The following is a 23276-nucleotide window of genomic DNA, read 5'->3' on the forward strand; positions in this document are numbered from 1 at the left end:
AAGCCTACAACACAAATAACCACAGCAAATATTGCACCATCTATGGTTTGTTAAATGTACTAAAATGGACCTAATAATATGCAAACTCTAGAGGGTTAAATTTAAGCACATTCACATGTTTTTAAAAAAAACACCCAAGAACTAAGTATGAGTGATGACAAGGGCTATTTTGACTTAAACCCTTGTCTCCAAAAGACATATAATACCTGATTTATTAAGCTTGATATACTGTTTAATACAATATTGCAATGAATATAAACAAAATATAATATTAACAACAAAACCTGATAAAACAAAAAATGTTTATTATTAATAAAGTATATAATATAATATCAGTAATATATAGCAGCAGATATTTGGTGTTGGAATGAATAGACTAATTAATATAAAATAGTCTTGTGTCAATGGTTAATACAAGCTATATTAAAGAGGAATTGTTTTGGAAAAAAAAGATAAACATTGACAACTGGAACTGCTATATTGTGCTCCAATCAATGACCATGTAAGTTTTATTGTCATTGGAACAGGAATAGGTATGAGGAATTTCATTTCTGGGAAATGTGAATATGTGACATCAAGGGTGATCTGACCTTGATCTTGGTCATTAACATCAGACACTTGGTATTAGCGTATAATATGCAATGTTTGGTGCAGCATGAATCAAAAAAAAAACCATACATTAGAGCCAAATATATATATATGTCGCAAACTTAATAAATGCGATTTAACTTTATTTTTTGTTGAATAAATCAACTAATTGATTACCTAAAGCATTTTATGTATGACTCTGACCTTGAAATTCATCACAAACTTATAAGTGTATATAGACATACAGCACTGAATCACTGATAACAAAATAAAAATATGTTTTTGTATCTTGTATAAAAAAACAAGTTAAAATAACAATCAGATAACGTGAGCAATTAAAATTATATAGAGGGTTTCCCGATTCGGAATTCACTTAAATATCAAGCCGAATCCCGATAAAAACCTTATCTCTAAAAACAGATCACAATGAAGTGGTAAACAAATTTACCCACACAATCCTTTCACCTGTTGTCATTAAATAATAATTTCCATGTCATCAGAGATTGCCATAACAAACATGTTCTGATGTGATAGAAAATAATACTGTATTTCATAAATAAATTATTATTAACATACTTGGTTAGAAAATAGTCAAAAAGTTGTACAAATATTACAATATAATAATTAGAATATTGATATTTATTTTTTATATACAAATATTTATACATTACATACATGTTAGAAAAAGTTGAATACATGTATTATGTATGTACTTCAACTATATATTACACTTAAATACCGACACATAACAGAATTGACATTATGGATGGAAGCACTGTTTATAACTAATATTACCATTGCCAATCATATTGCTTTAATAGGAACGTTTGCTATTTTACTGAATTTTGGCTTGCTGCTGGTATCTACTTCATCTTGTAATACTGAAGCCCTCTGTTGTAGAGAATAAACCTGAGATTTCAATGCTTCTATTGTATCTTCTAATTCCTATATATACATAAAACATATTGTATCAAGCATTTTTTGTTTTATTACCACACTGAAGGTTTATGTAATTGATATACATGTAACATAAAATCATAGATGAGGACTTGTCGGGCAGCTAAGCCATCCATGCTAAATCTAAAATCATTGTCAACGAAACCCTTAAAGCAAGTGTTAAATCTATCTAAGCTTAAACGTTAACATGTGAACACAAAAATATCTCCAATATGTACAAAATTTATGCTAATAGCATTTTGAAGCTTAATAGGGTTCTTCCTTATACCCTATTCAACAAGCCCACTGAGGTTGAAAACTTTGTCCTGCGTAAAGCATTCTTAAGTTTGAATGTAAATGGGGAAATAACCCTGAGATTTCAGATTGAAAATAAAATTTTGAATTTAAGACAAGATGTTGGAGAAAGGCCAGTGAATATAGTTTAATACCATACTGGCAACATTACAATGTGGATACTGCATGATTAATTATAACAATATTCTAACCTGTCTAACTTCTGTTGGTATAAGACCTCTAATCCTTTCTTCATAATTCAACTTTAATCTTGTAACCTAGAAATACAATTCAAAGGTTTAAACTTTTGATGAGATTTTTAAAGATGTTGAATATTAATGAATGAGAGAGAGATGTAGTTTTTCATCTACTCAACACATACTAGGTCATTTCGGGACTAACACATGGTTCAATTTTATTTCAATAATTCGCTTACTTGTAGGAATCTTTAGCAGTGGGAGGAAATCGGAAGACCTGGAAAAAACCCACGAGGTTGGACAGGCGACCCTATACCTTGTTACGTAGAACCGGGGAATCAAAACCATGCCAGTTGACTCAATGACAGACCTTATGATACAGTGCGCACGTGCTAACCGTTCAGCCATCAAACTCCCTGTATTTATTCTAATTTAACATTGTTATTGACCCAAAAAATGATATTTAGTCTCAATCTAATTCTGAACTTAATCAAGATATCAAATTACCTTTTCTTCATAATCTGATTCCTCTTTCTGTAACTGTCTTTCTAAATTCCTCACTTTTTTTCTCTGAACATCTAATTCTTGAGAAATTTTCTGAAATATTTTTTCATTGAATATATAATAGTCAATTATTTTAATTGATTAGTCAAATTCCTAGTTGTTAAATACTTTGAAATAGAGGGAGGAAAAGATAGGTTGCTAGACAATGAAACACCAGCAGCTGGGTCATTCACTTGTTTATAAAGGTTGTCACACGGAATATTTTATTAAAACTTTATATAGTATAACTGTTTATTCTCTAATGGTAGCTGTAGTGGTTCAGAGTAAGGCACTGACCCACTAACCTGAAGGTCACAGGTTTGATCCAAGTCTTGGCCGAGAAAGTTTCTTTGGATTATCTGACACGGTTTCCTCTTGTGAATGATGCGGGATGGAATGCCTGACAAGGAACAGCCTCTAGTCAGTCAGATGAAACTAAAAACCTAGGTCCCATGTACACTTTGGATCACCCAGTTTGAAATCGATATAAGAGTAGGGTGTAGTGCCACGATCCGGGCAACATTTACCTTATTGCACACTGTATGGTGTATACCCATCATCATTCGCCCGGATGGAGCAGAAAAGTAGGATGTTCGAAGTTCAAATAAAAAATCTTACACACTCGGAACATAAGAGTTACTATTACAAAGATAGACTGGAATGCCATGCCAAAGACCGGAAATTCTTCTTTTGTCAAGTCCATTTAATTCAGTTATTATTGAAAGATATGATCTGTAATATAATTTTTACCTGCATGCTATTTGAGTACTGTTTTCTTATAGCCTTCTTTTCATCTTCATGTTGAACATCAATATCTATTACCTTCTTGTCTCCTTTTTCTTTAATTCTATTTCAAATTAAAACATAAAAGACAATAAGAAAAAGCTACAGCAATACACCAATAAAGCATTTTTCAGTGACCACTAGTAAAACCATTTCCAGAAATTAGTTGAATGATGAGCAACCCTACTATAAACAGTATACTTATATCAATGGGTTTTATTTTTATTAGCAATAAGTTTATTAAGGTATAGAATAAGAAATTAACAAATTATATTGCGATATTCTACCTTTTGTTTTCAGTTCTAAGATGATCAATTGTAGTTTGAAGACTGGATATATTCTGGAATACATCAATAATTTACACTCAATTAGATAACATTAACTGTAAATAGTATCTATAATGCTTACTGATATCCTTGTGATTATATAGCAAGAATGTCAATATAATCTTTTAGAGGCATTTAGTAACTGGATAGAGCAATGCACTATAATACATACTTATGGAAAACAGCTACTATTTATTTTGGGTGACGTTTCGAAGAGTATTCTCTCAACATTATCATTCTAATACAGTAAAACAAAATTGTGAGGCTAATTTATACATAAAAAAATAATAACAACAATTGAAGTTGTTGAACTGTATGTTTTCATGAATCGCCCAAAATAAATAGTAGCTGTTTTCCATAAGTATGTGTTATAGTTTAATGTCAATGTACTTTCCATGAAACATAAACATTTCAGTTCCTATGGAACATATGCCTTGAGAAAATGGTAGGGTTATACATATTTTAAACTTATATGGAAGCTGATAAAATTTAGTAACTTGTTACCTCTATAAAATTTTTCATCTTTTCATCATTTTCTTTCTCTAGATCTTTTAATCTTCCACTGGTCTGTTAAAAGAAATAAATTTAAAAATTATATAATTTATACAAGTTACTGATGTTGAAGGGGTCGTTGTGTATCCTTCTGTATTCAGAAGAGTACCCGATCGTCTGAAAACTGTAATAGTACCAAACTTCCTGTTACTGACCTTATAGGAATACATTAATTATAGTCTATAAAAGACAACTTCACAATAAATGAATTGAAACAAAAGTTTTAATGTCTATTAACACTCTGTCAAGGTCATAGGGTTATTTTTCCAATATACACAATTATAGAGAGGAAATTTTGTAAGGATACCAGCAGGAATTCGAGCTGTCATGGGTTCTTTTTGGGGCATACCAAGCGTCCATTGCTGAAACAGAATGACTACATCACTTTTTTCTGTCACCCCTTAGGCAAAAAACATGAAATGACTGGAAAGTAAAGAAATTTGATTCCAAAATATCTAAACTAATTCTAAACCCAGAAAAAAAATAAGTACACAGAGTAGTATTATAAATAAAAATACCTTTTGTAACATTTGTTCCATCTCAAAACTATGTGTTTTCTGTAATTCTAATCTTTGCTGTTCACTATCTGTTCTCATTCTAGTTATCTAAAAGTACCATATAACACGCTGTTTTATTATTCATACTAACATGAAATTTTCTGTTGGGATTATGTTCATTGCCCCTCAAAATATCCCCCTGGGTGAATAAAAGCTACCTTAAAGTACATGACACCCATTGAGGCACTTTTAAGTTGAATTATTTTATACACAGTTTATTAATAAATTTATAATCCATGAACTAGTGTGGATCAAGCTGAGAAATTAGAAATTAGATCATCAGCCCCAAGTTGTTTTTATCAATTTTGAATTAACCAGAGCAGAGCTTTGTGTTTTGACATTGGTTTATAAGGTTTAAATAATCACCTCTAATTCATGGTCTCTTTGCATCTTTTGTTTTTCTTCTTCACGTAATAATCCCAGTTCTACGAGTTGTTGTTTACGTAGTTGATTGGACTGTACTAATTCTTCTCTTAATTCTCTAAGTTGTGTTTCTAACTCACGCATTGTCTATAAAACAATGTGAAATATATAATCCAACAATAAAGTTTCTTAAAGCAAATATAGACTTTTAGTCCATGCACATAAACATGTAGTTTTATCAAAGGAAATATTAAAGGAACATGGCTACCAAAAGTTCCCATTACTTTTTATTGATTCCAAGACATGATCTTTTCCAGCTACTGAAGTATGATATTAGTTGTAGTTGACAAAATGTCAGGCACTGATAAACTAATACCTGACATTGTGCCAGACATGTGTTATAAATATTTTCAAAATAGATAGATTGTCAGGCAATTCCTCATGCACAGCTGTCACTAAAATAGGGTATCATCAGAACTTGGAAAATCAGAAATCACCAGATATAAGTTAACCAGAGAGAGAGAGAGAGAGAGAGAAATGGGGTTTAACGTCCACTCGACACAAACTAGGTCATTTCAGGACTAACATATGGTTTTAATTTTACTTCAATAATACGCTTGCGCGTAGGGTAAGTTAACCAGAGAAACTAGGTATATAACAGAACCTAGTGACTAAAATACAAATTTCCATCGTTTATTAGGCACATTCCCCCCCCCAAAATGTTTTTTAGAGTAATGTTCGATACTAACCTTGTTATCTTTTTCTTGTCTTTCCCGTGATTTCATCTCTAAACAATTTAATTCAGCTTTATGGGCCTCTTTTATATTATCTAAATCTTTCTCATGATCAGATAAAATATAATCTTTCTGGATGTGAAAATCTCTCAGAAGTTGTGTTTTATCATTATCAAAAAATATCTTTATTTCAGCCAACTTGAAAATAAAACATATTCAAAATTATATGACATTTCGAAAAATTAATTAGAGAGAGAGAGAGATTAATGTTGAATCAAATAAAAAGTAGTTTTTTCCAGGACAAACATATGGTATAATTTAATGTCAATATTCACCTGTGCACAGGACTGTTTAACAATGGGAGAAAACAAAGAAAAAGGGTTAGCCAAGGAACTCAACTCAAGGGATTGAGATAACGAATTTGCATAAGAGAGAGAATGAAATGGGGTTTAACGTCCACTCGACACAAACTAGGTCATTTCGGAACTAACATATGGTTCAATTTTATTTCAATAATTCACTTGCACGTTACGGTCTTTAGCAGTGGGAGGAAACCCACGAGGTTGGACAGGCAACCCTACTCCTTGTCACGTAAAACTGGGGAATTGAAACCACGCCAGTTGACACAATGACAGACCTGATGATACAGCGCCCACGAGCTAACCATTCAGCCATCCAATCCCCCGAATTTGCATAAGACAAATTTATGATTTACAATGCACTTTACACCACCTGCCCTGCAACCCTATCCCAAAACTTCAGTTTCTTTTTAGAAAATATATAATCTGAAATAATAACCTCTTTATCATGCTGAAACTTCTCTTCTTCTAATTGGTGAGCAAATTCTTGAGCCTGTTTCTCTCTACTTAGTTTAGATTTATGTAGATCTGATTGTACTTTATTCATCTAAAAATGTTACAACAACATAACCTCATAATAATGGTACAGTGTTAAATTTCATTAATTAAAATTGAAAGTCGAGATCCTAAATAACCATCAACTTGAAAACATGTCTGAACTACCGCTGAAATATGTTTCTTTCTAAAAGCATTTTATCTCTCCACATACTTGAAGTGAAGCTATTTTGAAGATGTTATGATCGTGGAGGTTCCCCTTACACCATAAAATTTCAATGTAAAGTATTATGTACGACTAGTTGAGCACAAGCACAAAAAATATATTTTTTAAAAAAATACATTTTTTATCATTCATTCAAACAATGATACTCCCTTTGGCAAGATGAAACCAAGTTTGAATATTATTACTGATATTAATTAATCACTACCTGCTCTTTCATTTCATCATGCATTCTTGTTTGATTTTTTTCCACTTGTAATTTAAATTCTTCTAGAGCTCTATCAGCTTGAGCAGCTTGTTCATGATTTTGTTCTCTCAGTCGATTTAATTCTTGTTCTTTATCACTAGAAATGAAATTTAATAACCCTTTAGTACATAGTATCAACATAGGGTTAGGGCATGTTACACAATTAGTAAATAGTATCAATATAGAGTTAGGGCATATTACACATTTAGTAAATATACTATTCAAAAAAAGTAGGGGATATTTGATTTTTAAGTGTTATTAAAGTCACCTAATGAAACTGACGAAGAAACAAATGACAAAATGAAATGAAGTTCACATTCATCGATTTATTCCAAATGATCGTTAGACTAAGTAAGGCACAGACTGACCATTATAAGGGTAAAATGATACCCGGGGTCAAACAGCAAAGTTACCACAGCATCACAACCAAGTCAGTAACGGGTAAATCCTCCTCTGTTTGCCAAACAAGCATTGATCCGACGTGGCATACTCCTAATGAGACGTCTAAGGTCATTTTGGTCCTGATTGTCCCATTCCTGTTGCAACGCAGCAGCAAGTTCTTGGACATTGGCAGGGCGTTGTTGACGTTGACGTAACCTCTGTCCAAGCATGTCCCAGACATGCTCGATGGGGGAGAGGTCGGGACTCAGTGCTGGCCAAGGTAATGTGGTGATGTTCTGTTGTTGGAGGTAACCTGTAACGATCCTGGCCCTGTGACATCTTGCGTTGTCATCCTGGAAGATGAAACGGCGGCCATGACGTCGTGCAAACTGCACAACATGGACTGCCAAGATGTTGTCCCGGTAGTACTGGCCTGTAACACGCCCTGCGACAACATGTAAAGCCGTTCTTCCAGCAACAGTGATGCCTCCCCACACCATAACAGAACCACCCCCAAATCGATCATGTCTGATGACGTTAACGTCTTGGAAGCACTCGTTTCGACGACGCCACACCCTCCTATGTCTGTCCAAAAAATCAACAGTGAACCTTGACTCATCTGAAAACATCACATTGCTCCAGCGTCGATTATCCCAGTGTTGACGATCCCTACACCAACGACGTCTTGCCTGAATGTGATGATCTCTCAAACAAGGGTTCACGCGAGGACGTCGGGCGCGAAGGTGACCCCTATGCAGTCGATTCCGAATCGCCTGGCCACTCACTCTCACACCAGTGTCTGTTTGAAGACGAGCGCTGATCTGATTTGCTGTGATGACACGATTTCTCAAGGCCAAGGTACGGATAAATCGATCCTGGGCTTGAGTTGTCGCCCTTGGTCGACCTGAGCGTGGTCTGTCCTGTACAGATTGTGTATCACGGTATCTGGACCATAGCCTGCTTATAACAGACTGAGAAACATTCATCGTCCGCGCCACAACTGCCTGTGTTGTGCCGATCTGTAGCATGCCAAGGGCACGTAACCTTTCATTTTGGGTAAGCCAACGCATATCAAAATTTGTTTTCTGGTCACTAAAACAATTAAACTGATGTTTCCACCCTGGAATTCAATGCCACAATGACTGTAACATTCAAAGTCAGAGTCGTGCAAATCTTGGGTTGGACCCCCATGATGATCCCAAGCATCACCTGCATTCCATGCGGTAGCTTTTGGTGCGTTTGGGCGTCACATGTAACTGGAAATGTTTCTTCTGTTAGGTTCTATAGTGACTTTTTTCGTAGTCATTTGCATATTTTAGTATTATGCCCCCAAAATCAAATATCCCCTACTTTTTTTGAATAGTATAGTATCAACATTTGGGACATATCATTTAATTGTAATATACCCAAGTTATCTTTGTTTGACAATACCAGATTGAACCTTGTTTACAGTTTGTATGATGCTTAAATAAAAAAAAAAGTTTCACTTACTGAAGTGTGTTTTCTAATCTTTTGATTTTTTTCTCTGACAATTGTTCTGATTGTTCATATTCTTTTTTGAGACTCCGAATCTGCAAAACCAACACAAAATTTAACATACACTGGCCTTTAGTGTTAAATCATTATCATGTTTTGGAATAAAACTTTGCATAAAGATTTTATTTAATTATCTTTCATTAAATAAAAGCATTGGTCAGTAAAACATATATTTAGTCTGGAGGCTCAGTGCGGGGCATGATCCATCAAATGGGCACAAAACCAAAGACAACTTTTCTATAGTAAAATTTATAGAGCTTATTAATTATAGAAATTTTATGACATAAAATGTCTTAATATAAACAGAGAATCTTTAAAATATCTACCTGTTTATCATGTAGACTTTCTAAATGCATTTTATCTTGTTGATACGTGTGTTCTTGTTCCTAAACAAAATTAAATCAATCAATATATTTCAAAGAACACTTTATGTGTTTAAAGGGATATACTACCAAAGTGTATAGACTTGGTTTTTGTGTTAATAAAGGGATGTACTAATACTTGGTTTTTCAGTTTTATAGTCAAATACTGACACTATCACAAAACCCTACAATTGCCATGTGTCATATGAACAATAAAGGAACAAAAGAACAGAGTGTTGGTGGGGGGGCTACTCACCTATTTATTTGACCAAAAATATACATGTTAAATTTAACATGTATATTTTATAAAGAAAGATTTTTTACAATATGTAGTAATCTTGCAAGATAAAGAAATGAGGTTTAACATCCACTCAATACAAACTAGGTCATTTCAGGACTAACATATGGTTCAATTTTATTACAATAAACCGCTTTCACTGAATGGTCTTTAGCAGTGGGAGGAAACCGGAGGACCCTGAGAAAACCCACAAGGTTGGACTGGTGTCGGTACTCCTTATCACTTACAATTTGGAAATCAAAACCACTCAACTTGACTCAATGACAGATCTTATGATCTGAAGTGCATGCATTAACCATTTGGCCGCCCAACCCCCACATAAAATTATGGGTTAGAATGAAAGCTCTAGGCTAATTTCATCATAACTTTATGATGGGTAACTGAAAACTTTACATTTTTTATTTAATAAATAATTCAATGGATTTGAGAATATTATCTACCCTTAATTGTCTGTGATTTGATTCCTCAGTATCTTTTAATGCTTTTTTGAGCTGTTCAACCTGTTGTTCTAACTCCGATATAGCCTCTGTATTCTAAAATATACCATATTTACTGTTGTAGTACAGAATCAACAACCACTGATTAATTAATGGAGATTCCTAATGAATGACCAATCCTAATGTTGTTATAAATCAATCTGATTTAAACACAGATCCTATTTCGTTTCGTTTTTATAGTTCAGTTTTACTTGTCTTTACTACACTAGAATCTGGAAGAGTTGTTATCATTGACGTGTTCTGAATGGTGTGAGGTATTAGCCAATGAAACAGTCTGTTACCGCGAGCTTTAGGCGTGTTTTGCACGGAACTGTGGGTAATAACATGAATGCTGATTGGTTAATCAAATGTTTGACGTCATAGGGTCAAAAGCCGCTCGTATGACCTCTGATGTGACCTATCGCAACAACCAGTCAGATCTTCATGTAGTGTAGGCCATCGAAAGTATAAAAAACAAACGAAATATCTGGATTTTAATCAGATTGGTATTATCAGAAAGTAAGTGAAAGAGTTGACAATCTTGTCTTCTGAACTCAGATTTCCCAATACTGTGTATTACTTACCCAGACAAACAATACTAGGGTGGATTGAAACACTGCATTACTTAGAGCCAGATAGAAATGAAATATATAGACAAACACAATAAATCAATAAGACTTGTAATGTAAATTTGACACTAAAACATTTGTGAAAAATTAAACGGTGGCCTCACACCCTCAATTCTCATAGTAGTGCTACTGCAGGAGACAATCATAGCCAGTTATGATAGGTTGATTACCTTTGATGATGATAAACTTTGTTCTTGTTTTATATACTGTAAACTAGCTTCTGTTTTACTTTTTAAACTTCTTACTTCTTGTTTGTGTGTGTCTATTAAATGTTTATATTCACTATCTAGATGACGGAATCTGAAATAAGGATGTAATATAATTATAAAGGAGATAAAAGATAAAAGCTAAAAACCAAATTCAAAAGGTACTGAAAAGGAAAATCAGTTGGTATACATTTTCTTATTAAGCCTACCAAATTGTTTATATGATTACAAATTGTAACTTTTCTCAGCCTTTTAACTGAAAATCAGACTATCTTTATTGTGTTCTGTATTAGGAAAATGAGAACAAAACATCATAGAAAAATCCAGTCTGGAATACACAACAAAACCAAGAAATGTTAGGAAGTCTCAGGCTACCCATTCTAAAAGCTCTTATGTTTTACCTGTCTTTAGAGTCTTCTAAATTTGCTGATAATCTATCAACTTTTATCTGTAATTCATTCTTCTCTTTTTCTATAATTACTCGTTGTTTGACTGTATTATCAACCTCCGTTGTTAACATCTGAACACGATTTTCTAATTCTTTAATAATGTTGGACTGAAAAATATCATTATTTCCAATATAAGTCTTGAAGTAGAACAATCGAAGTGATGATGCGTCATTTGCATTTTTTGCTAAAATATCAAATTTCTCACGACTTAATCCACCCTAATATGTACTCAGATTGATTATTTAACATTTAATTAAGAAACCAAAATCAGAATAACAATGCTAGATAATCTCCCAGCTTAGAATCCATCGGATTAAAAACAGTCTACCAATAAATTTTCAGGATAACAAAATGGCGGACAGCTTATTACATAGCAGGTAAAATAGATCGATGAAACTTCAATTTCAAACACCTTTGTAAAATTTACTGAATGGAATTGAACCATTTTTGGACAGATATTACTATCAGAGATTCATCTTTCACAATATTGTAGTTTGCAAGGGATTCTAAAAGTGCTAAGATGACACATCAAGACTTTAAAGAAAATGCAATATTAAATTAAACCTACAATTTCAAGAGGTTGCTTTTTTTTAAATCAAAAGACAAAAATCAGTGTGGTAATGAAAATAAAAATATTAAAGGAAAGGAAAATAAATTACCGTTGAAGTGGTTTGTTGACCATATTCCTTCTCCATTCGTCGCAACTTTACGTCAGTTTCCTCCAAAACTTCTTGTACATTTCTAGAGTGATGATTCTGCATTTCAAACTTTTCTTGTTCAAATTCATGTAACAAATCATGAAGCTATAAGAAATATAGTATTATTATTATACACGATTTACACAAAGCAGAAGTTATACATGATAAAACACCATTACATAATCGTATATAAAGCATTATGTAGATGCAGATGGAAATGTACATGATTCTAGAAAAATGATATATCGTCGTCTGACCTTTGACTTCTCTTTCAAACATGCTTTTGTCTCTTCCTACAGAAAATGAAACATAAAAAATTATCTAGTCTGCTATACTGCTTTCCTCAGAATCAGAATGCCAGATTTCCGATAAATAAAAATTCATCTAATCTTTGGTTGAATACTTCATAAATCTATATCAATCAGTAAAATTTCCTAGATAATGTTTACTTTACCTTTTTTTCATATTGAAGTTTTTTTGATTGATCAGTGTCTTCCACCATTTTCTTTAATTCGGACACCTGTTTTTCTTTGGATTCTCTCACCATATTGGATTCTTTTACAACAGATTGCACTATATATTACAACATAAACAAATGATTATCATTTCTCATATCCCTTGATTTATCATATTATTAATTCTATTAACCAATTATTGTTTGACAAACTTCGTTTAAATGTATGATTAAAAGATAATTAACATCATAAGAAATGAAATGAAATGGGGTTTAATGTCCTACTGTTATGCTCCGACGGTAACATCATAAGATCAGTTCTGGAGATATAAATAAGTGTTGTATTTTTACTAGAGTCTAACTAATTTTTCAGTAAAATGTAACTAAATTAAGAAGATTAAAAGATGTGTTTTCTTTTCAAGAATTCACCTAGAAAACATATTGTTGTTGTATTCACCTTTTTTATCTAGTTTTGCTACCACATCTTCTAATTCTTGTACTTTTTCATTATATTCTGATTTAAGGTCTTCTACCTCTAAATTTTTCCTTTCGATAACCTGAAGAATAATTTGCTTCATAAATTCATATAAACCAAATATCTCGTTTTCACGCCCATATATTAATGTGGATGTATGATAACGTGCATTTTACGTGCGTTTTTCCTCTTTCACCAAAAAACGTAATATTAATATGTGTGCGTATAAAAATAGATCTTGTAAACCCCAATGGTTTGCTGACAATGACTATCTGCTAATAGCACACAGTAATCAGGTTGACATAATCCTTGGTGTGATCAGGCCTTTACTTTTGAAATTTTTGAATCATACTTTTGATTGTTATAAAACCACACTAACTTAATAAAACTTACCTTCTGAACATAATTATCATGTTTTTGTTTTAATCTAACTTTTTCTTCATGAAAATTAGCTTCTAACATCTTGATCCTTGTTTCAATCTATAAAACAATAATAAAATTATATATGACTAAGAGTTTATTTACTTGATAACAAATGTTCTGAAACAATACATGTCTACCGACCCCCAAAAACTTTGCAATGCATGTATTTATAAGAGACTGATTGTCCGAATACATTTATGTGTATATAATCGAAATACATATTAAAGGCTCAATACCACTCTTGTTGTAACTGAATAATATGTCCCAATCTTTATTCTGGTCAACAAATTGTACTATTTTGGAATATTTCAATTAATTGATGATACAAATTTCATCTTAACACACCTTATTTAAAAATTTTGAAAAATTCAACATAATGGTTTGAAACATCTAACGTAAACCTTTTCAAATGAAACTTCGATTTAAAAATATTTTTGAACCCTCTGGACAAGTAAAATAGGATGTAATGGATAATTTACACAACAGGTAGGACACTTAAACATCTAGTACTTAAATAGAGATATTATTTATTGTCTGGAGCTTTCAAGCCAGCAAGAGTGTTATTGTCCCTTTAATGAAATAAATTCAGTGTATAACTGAATTTTTACTAATTGTTCTGTAAAACAGTGTACCAATCGAACGTCTCAAAGTTTATTTAAGTCTCCAAAGGGGCATAGTTAAAGGAGCTAAATCGCTAATATTTGGGACCTAGAAATTGACAGAAGTGGGTCGCAACTCATATAATACCATAATATGAATGTATATAAACTGATTTACATTCAATTGTTTCCGTTTTTACTCTAATTTCAAATCAGTTATGTTCCGTGAAATAAGCCAGCAGTCTCAATCGAGTGCAAATTCCTAGTGTCTGGTTATTCCAGTCTAAATCAGCCGTTTGGTTTGGTGCAATATGTCTAGCCTCGTTCCTCTAGTCTCTTGCTAGAACTGGGGCTGAAACGCATTATGGTACACGATTCGTGTACCAATGGTAAAATATTTATTTTGTCTTAAATATTGGATATCAGAAGCCCACCCTTTTCCGGTAAGATCACAGCATCAATGTTGTTTTAAATTGACAAATAATTTGTGTTTTAAATGTTGAAGATTTTGGATGATATTGAGTTAGAGACTTAGCTCCTTTAACTAAAATATTTACGGAATTCCATGAAACATGAACAGAATCTGTAAACTCTACCATATCAGTGTACCAAATTTCAATCAAATATCTTAAAGTTAAATAAAACCCTTTATTCCCATATAGCAAACCGGTAGGAGAATCAAATAATGATTTATTTGACAAAATATTGATAACGTTTAGAAAATACATTATTTGTCGCTATAAAAGGAAGGAAAACCTTCAGCAAACACAAACATTAAAATCTACAAATCTACAATGATTTCTTACCTCTGATGTATGCAATGAAAACTGTTCATCAGGATAGGGGGTAACTAAAAAAAAAAAACAAGGTATAAATATATTGTTTTATAATATTTAGAAGGAATCACATGAATTGTTGTTGGGGGGGGGGGGGTTGTGAGATATATAACGAAGCAAGCTGCTCACCTTTTGGATAAAGTGTAGATGTAACATGACTATGATGACTATATGGTCTTGACCAATCACTATCATTTACCTAAAATGATATATTAAATTATTAACAGACTATTCAAAACACATGCATGTAAAAATAGGGCACCAAATATAAAGCATATCGAGGTGAATCACAGGGAAATCTGAAAAATGGGTAAAATTGTTTTGTTCAGGAATAAGAAAAGGGCAAATTAATCATATGACAGTAGTTGACAGAAACAAGTCAGTTCATCAGCACAACAAGGAGGTTTTTTTATAGCAAAAATTTGTATCATACACAGAGGGAAATCTCCCGACAGTGATTGGAAAAATTAAGACTTTTACATCGTATATGGTGGGTACATCTGTGTTTTAAATTGAATTTTACATTTGTGTCAAAACGATATCTACAGTCAGTCTGTGATGTAGTTATAAATGGGATCTGGATCAGAAAATATCTGAATAATGAGTTCACCTGAGGGTTATTTCTTCTAGTAGGTGATTTACTTCTTGGTCTAACATCTACAATATAAACAAATATAAATGTACATGTTTGACTTAATACAACATCATCCATACCTTAAGATGTTTTAACTGCTGCCCTAAAATAATCCATATTTTCAACTACCGGTATCAAAATAAACACAGTCTGAAAATTTATAAAGTAAATTCACAGTTGTCCTTAAGAAGTTGCTAATTGTATTGAATGTAACTCACCAAACTTTCGTTGCTCTCTATTTAATGGTGAATGAGTTGGTGAAGATTTTGTATCAAGACATAAATCATCCTGTAAAAAGATACAAATATATAATACTTTAACTTACACATTCTACCCATAAATACATAGGCCTACTATTAATTATCTTATTTCAATAATTCACTTGCCTGTCTTTAGAAGACAGAAGAACCCAGAGAAAACTTATAAGGTTAGGTAGGCAACACTAATTCTTGCTACATACAGATGTATAATTCTTAAACATTCTACTCATAAACATTTAGGTGCCACATCCAAATGAAGGACTTAAATGACACATCCTAAAATCTATAGCACACATGTTAGTCACCTAATTATAACTGCCTGTCTAAAGAGAAGAAATGGAATTTATTACATAGGGAAGACTGGGGTAATTTGTATAAAACTGAATGTTAATAACTTACCAAAGCAAATGGCAGAGATTGTTCATCTCTATTTGGTAATGATAAATGATGATGGCTATCTAATGATGAAACACCTAGACTATTGGTTGATCTGTAATACAATAAGTTCACAGATTATATCAATTTAGGCAATATTAATCAGAAAAAAATCGACAAATCATATGTTTTTTCAATCCCTTTTTTTTTTCTTAATTACTAATGAATGAAGAAATCACTTTACATGACAATCTGTTTCTTAAGAAAATTTACTTCATATATTCTGATATCTAGATATAAGCATAAGCATGAGTTTCCTAAAATTGTGTGACTTGTATGAGCTCATGCTAGTCTAGAGAGTCCAAGTATATAAATGTACATTTCATAATTATGAGATATTGAACATGGATCAAATAAAGATGGTCAGTTGTGAATGTGTACATTTCATTTCAACTTCAACGAAATAATAAAACAAAACTTTAAACACCATGCACAATCACTGAAATGAACTTCTTCAACTTAGCATGCTAAGTAGAGATATCCATGCCTTCGCCTAGGAGAGTAGAAAACAGCACAAAACCTTTGTTTGATATCACGACTAGTTAGAAATGTGGAGGTAGCAGTTGGTTCCCAAAATGCTGATCTATGAAATAATGATGATCCAACAGAATGGGTCAGTTCTCCTGATACCCAGTCTGGTGTTTTATCCTGAAATACAAGAAAGCATTAATATAACTCATGGATTAAATAGACAATTTTACAGACAAGAAAACCCATAAATGCCAATGGGACTAAAATATTTCTTTTGATTTGTCTTGTAAACAGTAGGTTCTGGAAGCATATTTTAACTAAATTGTATTCTGTTTGATATAAATAAAAGTTAGTCAAGCTTTATGTCACTTGTGCATGGAATTATTTCAAGATACAAGCAAAGAACATAACAGAATCAAATCATAAAAAAGAGTTGATGTCATTCAGTCAAAGTTCACTATAGTATAAGACACCCAACATGATCTAAATCCCCTTCTATATTTCAAGATAGGTTGCCAGGCAACAAAACATACGCCCACAGCAGCTAAGTCGTCCGGGCAGCCAACAAAGGTTGTCGCATATTTTTTCTTTTGTAGGTAGTGAAATCATTTACAACACATGAAAATCTGACAAGTAATAATCATTAAGTACTTATCAGAAATCATTAGAATTTGTTTCAATTGTTTGTCTCATGACCTTAAGCAATCTATATTAACTTTAGCCTCTAGAGGGGCCACAAGATTTTTCAAAGTGATCAAAGGCCATAATTCTGGCAGTAATTATCGTTAAAAATCAATAGGCCTCTTCGTCTCATGACCTTAAACAGTGTGTATAAATTTTATGTCAATCGAATATTAACTTTTCCCTCCAGAGCGTCCACAAGATGTTTCAAAGTGATCAAGAGCCATATTTCAAAGTGATCAAGGGCCATAATTCTGGCAGTAAATATCGGAAATAGTTGACAATCAATAGGCTTATTCGTGTCATGACCTTAAACACGGTGTATCAATTCAATTTAAAGATGGGTTCCCAGAAAAGTATTTATCGGGTGGTTATTTCCAATAAAAGTATGGCAATTTTGGTATTTATGGAAAGTAGAGATATCCAATCTTACAAGAAAAATACTGGATTCCCCGAAAAACACTCATGGAGAGTATACAGGACAAAAATGTAAGGGTTCCCCTAATCGACAGCCCGCCAATTAGGAATTTCTGCACGCATGATGTCAAAGGTCACCAAGAACATTGAGCGCTTGATGTACAAGTTGATAAACTTTATGAAGAGTTAGACGTACAACACTTTCTGAGATAAAAATGACAGAAAAAGACGCGGGTAGTGGATAATACGAGAATTTAATTAGGATTCGATATTTGTAATAAATAGTAAGCGATTAAAGACAACATGATCTTATGTATGCAATGAATTCTCCTCTGACTTCCAAGAGAGGTAAGTCACGTGACATAAACATGACCTGGTTTGATCGAATTTTTATAGCAGGGCATTCCTTCGCAATTACAATGTTTGAGAAGGATTTGAAGCAAAATTATGACAAATTAATTAGTTTGAATATGTTTTTAGTCCATATATACCATTAAATCACCCAGTTTGTACGCGGGAATGTATCTTTAAAGTCAATCAGATATTAATTTAGCCTTTAGAGCGTCTAAAAGATTTTTCAAAGTGATCAAGGGCCATAACTTTGGCAGTAATTATCGGAAATCATCGAAAATCAATAGGCTTCTTTTTCTCATGACCTTAAACACTATGTATAATTTAAAGTCAACTGGATATTAACTTTAGCCTCTAGAATGTCCACAAGCAATTCTGAACACCGGACGGATGGATGGATGGACGGGGGCAAAGACAATATACAACCACATTTCAATGTGGTTGAATAAAGATTAATAAAATAAAACCACAACCAACCAAAATATTTTGCAGTGGGGTTTTGCCACATAATGTCAATGATTAATACAAAAAAAAAAAAAAAAATATGAAAAAACACAAGACACAGAAATACTTACCTCTTCTAAATTCATAGGATCGTCAAAATATATTGACTGAAAAAAATGTCCAATTGTTAGAGCTTAGAAATGTTAAGTCATATGAATTTCCTAATCAGCATTACTAATAAGGTCTACTAAAAAACTAAAAAAATAAAATTGCACTACTCTAATGAACCCAATGTGTTAGCTAATAAATAATCACTAGACAATCAAATTTTCATTAAAAACTAAGTTATTATCTATAACATTGTCAAGGTATTACAACATAGGTGATAGGTCACTGCATAGCTCACAAAAATTGAACCAATCACTGCACTTGATGCAAATAAAACCATCAAAGCAAATTAAGACTATCCACCATACTTTTTAATGTTTTCTTAAATCTGCTATATCTTAAATATAACAAAAATATTTTTCAGAAAAGTGAACGATCATCAAGTTGACTTATGCAGCTACGGTTGCAGACATATGTCATAATTCCTTGACATTAAGAAAATGCCTCAAGGATTAGAAAGCTGATATTTCAGCAAAGCTTACTGAAACATAAATGACTTTGCTATTCAGGAAACTAGCACTTAAGATTTACAATACTGGCAATTGATTGAAAATTTACCATATAAGTAGGTAATGTTGGCAAACTTCCGTCTTCAGGTTTTAAATCAAACGGTGACTCTAAAGTTCCTCTTCGAAGCATTCTTAACATCAGTTGTGAATAAAGATTACGATTTTTTCTGAAATATAATTTCATTCAACACATAGTACTTTATTAGTTATAGTTGATTATATACTTAAAACAAATACAACAATAAGCACGTAAAATTAAAAACAAAGTTTATTTTGTGAAAGATGTTTATCTTGAATCAGACTTATTGATATTACTCTGTGGAATTAATGACTTTAAAGTTTAAAGTGAGAGCCTTCATTAGGTTGGATCACAAAGTAAAGAATTATTGAAGACAAAATACCTGCTGGATAATCCAGACGATGGTGGTTCACACAACTTTTTGATCCAGACTGCACATCTTTGACGATCTAAATATAATTATGAAAGAGAGATGACTAAATCTGTTCAGCAGTTGTACAGAAAAATGGATTTTTATAATACAGGGCTCAACTAAAATGTTAGAAAGTGTGATGTATTGCTGTTCATATCCACTTGTATCAATAAATACCAGGTGAAATCTAGGATACCAACCTCTCTTCATTATTTAATCTCTCGGTTTAGTTAATCTGTTGGGCAAATAAATGATTACCTTGTTGATGGCCATTCAAATAGATCTATTTGTGTAAGTACAGTATTAAATTGGTTAATTAAGTTTGAGCTCACAGCTTTAAAATACCATTTAAATAAGGCAAGATTTGTAAGCTTACCTTTTTTTTCTGGCAGTTTTAAAACATATGGTTTCATATCTACTAAAATCTTGTCAAACTCTGTGTCAAGCTGTTCACTGGTCATAGTTTGACTCTCCATACTGGCTAAATATGAACCTATTGAAAAGAAAAAGTACAGGTGGTTAAATTAATGTTTACAGGTCAAGATAAAACAAAATTAACACAAAGATGTAATACAAAATTATGATGAAAGAAATCACTTTAAAAGTTATTCAGATTGAATTGGTAGACTCTTTTTGTATTGCCTGACTGGGTTTTTCCTTCATTTAAAAGTTAAGAATTATGATTATTATAATATTAAATAGAAAATATACTGAACATGTAAAGTAAGCACTAAGATGTTTACATTACGTACTAATATCCACACAAAGACTTGCCACTGATCACTAACCTATGTTTTTTTCTATCTGTAGCCCACTGTTAGTGACATATGCAGTGACAATGGTATTTCATAAATAAAGCGAAAGAAATATCCAGTTTCACTTCCATTCAAAATCATGGTGTTTGTGCTTTTTAATCATCACCACTCACTGTGATGTAATGACCCAAATTAGCAAATCAAATAACATTACTTTCATCTACTTACAACAAATTCCTATTTTTACTCTTGAGATTGGGATTTAATTTTACAAAGCCCAAGAGGCTGAATTCCTTTTCACAAGATTGGGCCTATAGTATGAATGATGAGCTATGACTACATGGAAACATTGAATAATCTTTTATCTAATTTATTTATTATATTCATCAATTATACCCTGCTCGATTTGTTCTGAGTGGAGGCCTTTAGTTTACTGGATTTACTCTTTCATTGGTTTCATTTGCCACAGGCCCTACTTACAGTACTTAAGTTAAAAAGATGTTGGTTAAAGTTAAAGGACAATGTTGGCGTCATCCAATATTCCATATGTGATAGAACTGGTTAAAAATATTCCAAATATAATATTTACACAGAGATCATCGCTGTGGTAGATGGCTAAGGAAGATATGAAGAAACCGGAAGTAATGTAAGCAAAAGGACTGACTGCCAGGTAAGAGCGATAACAGACGAAAAGATGTAATTTATTAGACTGTGAGAGGATATCTGTTCGAAATTAACAATTCATAAAAGGAATTGACTGAAACGAGAGTAGAATAAGCGAGAAAAACGGAAAAAGTCTGTGCGTTACCTTTTTTTATTAAAGATACATTATGTAAGATTTAGATAAAGAACTAGCCATTCTTGCTATAATAGTTCGAAAGTAGATGATGTAAAATAAATAATTTTAAAATTTCATTCAAATTATTCTATTGCAAGCGAAGATATTAGCCTTTGAAGGTTTGACAGACGTGTGCAATAATTTCAACCACCGTACTGGTTGATTGAAGCTAAGTCTCGGTCCTCCATATTTGATTAAATCAAAGTATCGCTGAACCATTCTAATCTATTTAATATCGGAGAAATCTGATGCCATCGAGAGTTGATTAAGGCCTGGATCAGTTAATTAATGTCTAATTAATACTTTAGAAAACATTTCAGGCCTAAAGAAAGACCTGCAATAGGCAGATTTAGCTCTTGCATAATGCATGTTTAATTAAAATTTTAAGCAATAATTATAGTTTATAAATAGTCCTATTTATAGATATACTAAAGTCATTATTTTTTTACAATTACTTCTGTCTCCGCCATGTGGATCACAAATCTCAATTTGATATGCGCTTCAAAGCGACAATTAGGCGGTCTTAATTTATCAAATACTGCATTCATCCAACCTATTAAAAGTAAAACAAATACCGTACTGGCTAGGTAGCGCAGACCACTATCAGACGTTAATTTCAGAAGCCGGCATACTAAAATTTCTCTGAAATACCACACCCACGAAAAAGATTACAGGCCTGAAATTCAATCCGGAAAGGCTATAAGTTTGCAATTATTTTTGTTGTTGATGGCAAATGGAATAAAGATCACAATCATAGTCGAACGCAGAATTGCTATTTGCAATCTATGTGGTGAAGACTGTAGAATTATAATTCACATGACTTTGTAATAATATTTATAAATGTACATGTTTGTCTTGGGTTTTAAAAAAATATATTAATATATTTCTATTATTCATCAGTAAATAGGCCAAGCATTACTGAATGAAGTAGGCCTAAACGGTTTTCTCTCTGGACTAATTCGCGGTGTTGCGATTTGTAATAATAATAGTGTGTCTATATTTATAGGCCTATCGGAATAAACTGTAGTGTAATTATCACCTAAAATATATGTACGGTAAGTAGATAATGAATAAAAACAAGGGAATTCACAGATTTTTTTCTATTTTTCTTGATTTCTCTTATCTCATGATAGTCAACTCTTTTATGAATTGTTAGTTTAGATCAGATATCCTAGCCCACGGTCGAATATCACAACTTTTCGTCTGTTATCACTTTTACCTGCAGTTTGAGTTAGCTTACAGATTACTTGTGAATTCCTTTTGCTTGTGTCACTTCCGATTTCTTCATATCTTTGTTACGCATCAACCACAGCAATGATCTCTGTGCTAATATTATAGTTGGAATGTGTTTAACCGGTTCTATCACCTAATATTGGTTCACACCAACATTATTCACTATCACTATATATTATTTTGTCATTGAGCATTGTCCTTTTTAATTAAAGCAAACAGAACAGGAAATTGTAAAAGAAATTTCATACTACATAAATTAAGCCCTAGAATATTGCAGAATATAAATATAACGGATTAGATTTGAATAATAAACTAAAATATAAACTCAATAACTAAAACAATTGAACCTTCTGTCTTACTCCTGTCAGACCAAACATGTCAAAACAGAACATCAATTTCAACCAGTTCCTGTCTGTAGTGTAGTGAGGCTGTAGGCCTATCGAACGAAAGTGTTAATTATCAATTCCATAAATTCTTCTGTGAATAGACGTAATTAATTAGGTACCTGCCTTCTTCACTGATAAAAGGGCATGATGCTTCAATATGTGAAACAGCATTCACTTCTTTGAAATGATTTTGACGTTTCGTTGTTTCAAAACAACCTCCATTTTAGTCGCGGTCACCTAGGCC

At 32.4% G+C, this 23276-nt stretch overlaps 1 protein-coding gene across 4 annotated transcripts; it reads right to left on the reverse strand.

The window, feature by feature from the left end:
- Positions 1 to 296: 296 nt before the first annotated feature.
- Positions 297 to 23263, reverse strand: LOC126812533 (centrosomal protein of 112 kDa). Of its 4 annotated transcripts, none has more exons than XM_056098518.1 (32): positions 23156 to 23263; positions 20197 to 20313; positions 19791 to 19857; positions 19439 to 19556; positions 18844 to 18879; positions 16869 to 16996; positions 16313 to 16403; positions 15872 to 15941; positions 15630 to 15676; positions 15149 to 15218; positions 14990 to 15033; positions 13555 to 13641; positions 13144 to 13243; positions 12687 to 12805; positions 12490 to 12525; positions 12194 to 12337; positions 11487 to 11641; positions 11050 to 11179; positions 10215 to 10307; positions 9441 to 9500; positions 9070 to 9149; positions 7159 to 7294; positions 6672 to 6779; positions 5889 to 6071; positions 5143 to 5286; positions 4738 to 4824; positions 4172 to 4234; positions 3629 to 3681; positions 3309 to 3405; positions 2523 to 2612; positions 2031 to 2096; positions 297 to 1533 (listed from the first exon to the last, which is right to left on the reverse strand). In XM_056098518.1, the coding sequence occupies exons 2-32, from the start codon at positions 20294 to 20296 to the stop codon at positions 1393 to 1395; spliced, it is 2943 nt and encodes a 980-aa protein (XP_055954493.1). In that variant the 5' UTR covers positions 20297 to 20313; positions 23156 to 23263; the 3' UTR covers positions 297 to 1392. The 4 variants fall into 4 exon arrangements, with proteins under 4 accessions (XP_055954493.1, XP_055954491.1, XP_055954492.1 ...); XM_056098516.1 differs by having other exon boundaries at positions 23152 to 23263; XM_056098517.1 differs by lacking the exon at positions 18844 to 18879 and having other exon boundaries at positions 23152 to 23263.
- Between the last annotated feature and the right edge of the window lie 13 nt (positions 23264 to 23276).

Source organism: Patella vulgata, chromosome 2 (assembly GCF_932274485.2).
Source record: "Patella vulgata chromosome 2, xgPatVulg1.2, whole genome shotgun sequence".
In the NCBI taxonomy this organism is placed as follows: domain Eukaryota; kingdom Metazoa; phylum Mollusca; class Gastropoda; family Patellidae; genus Patella; species Patella vulgata.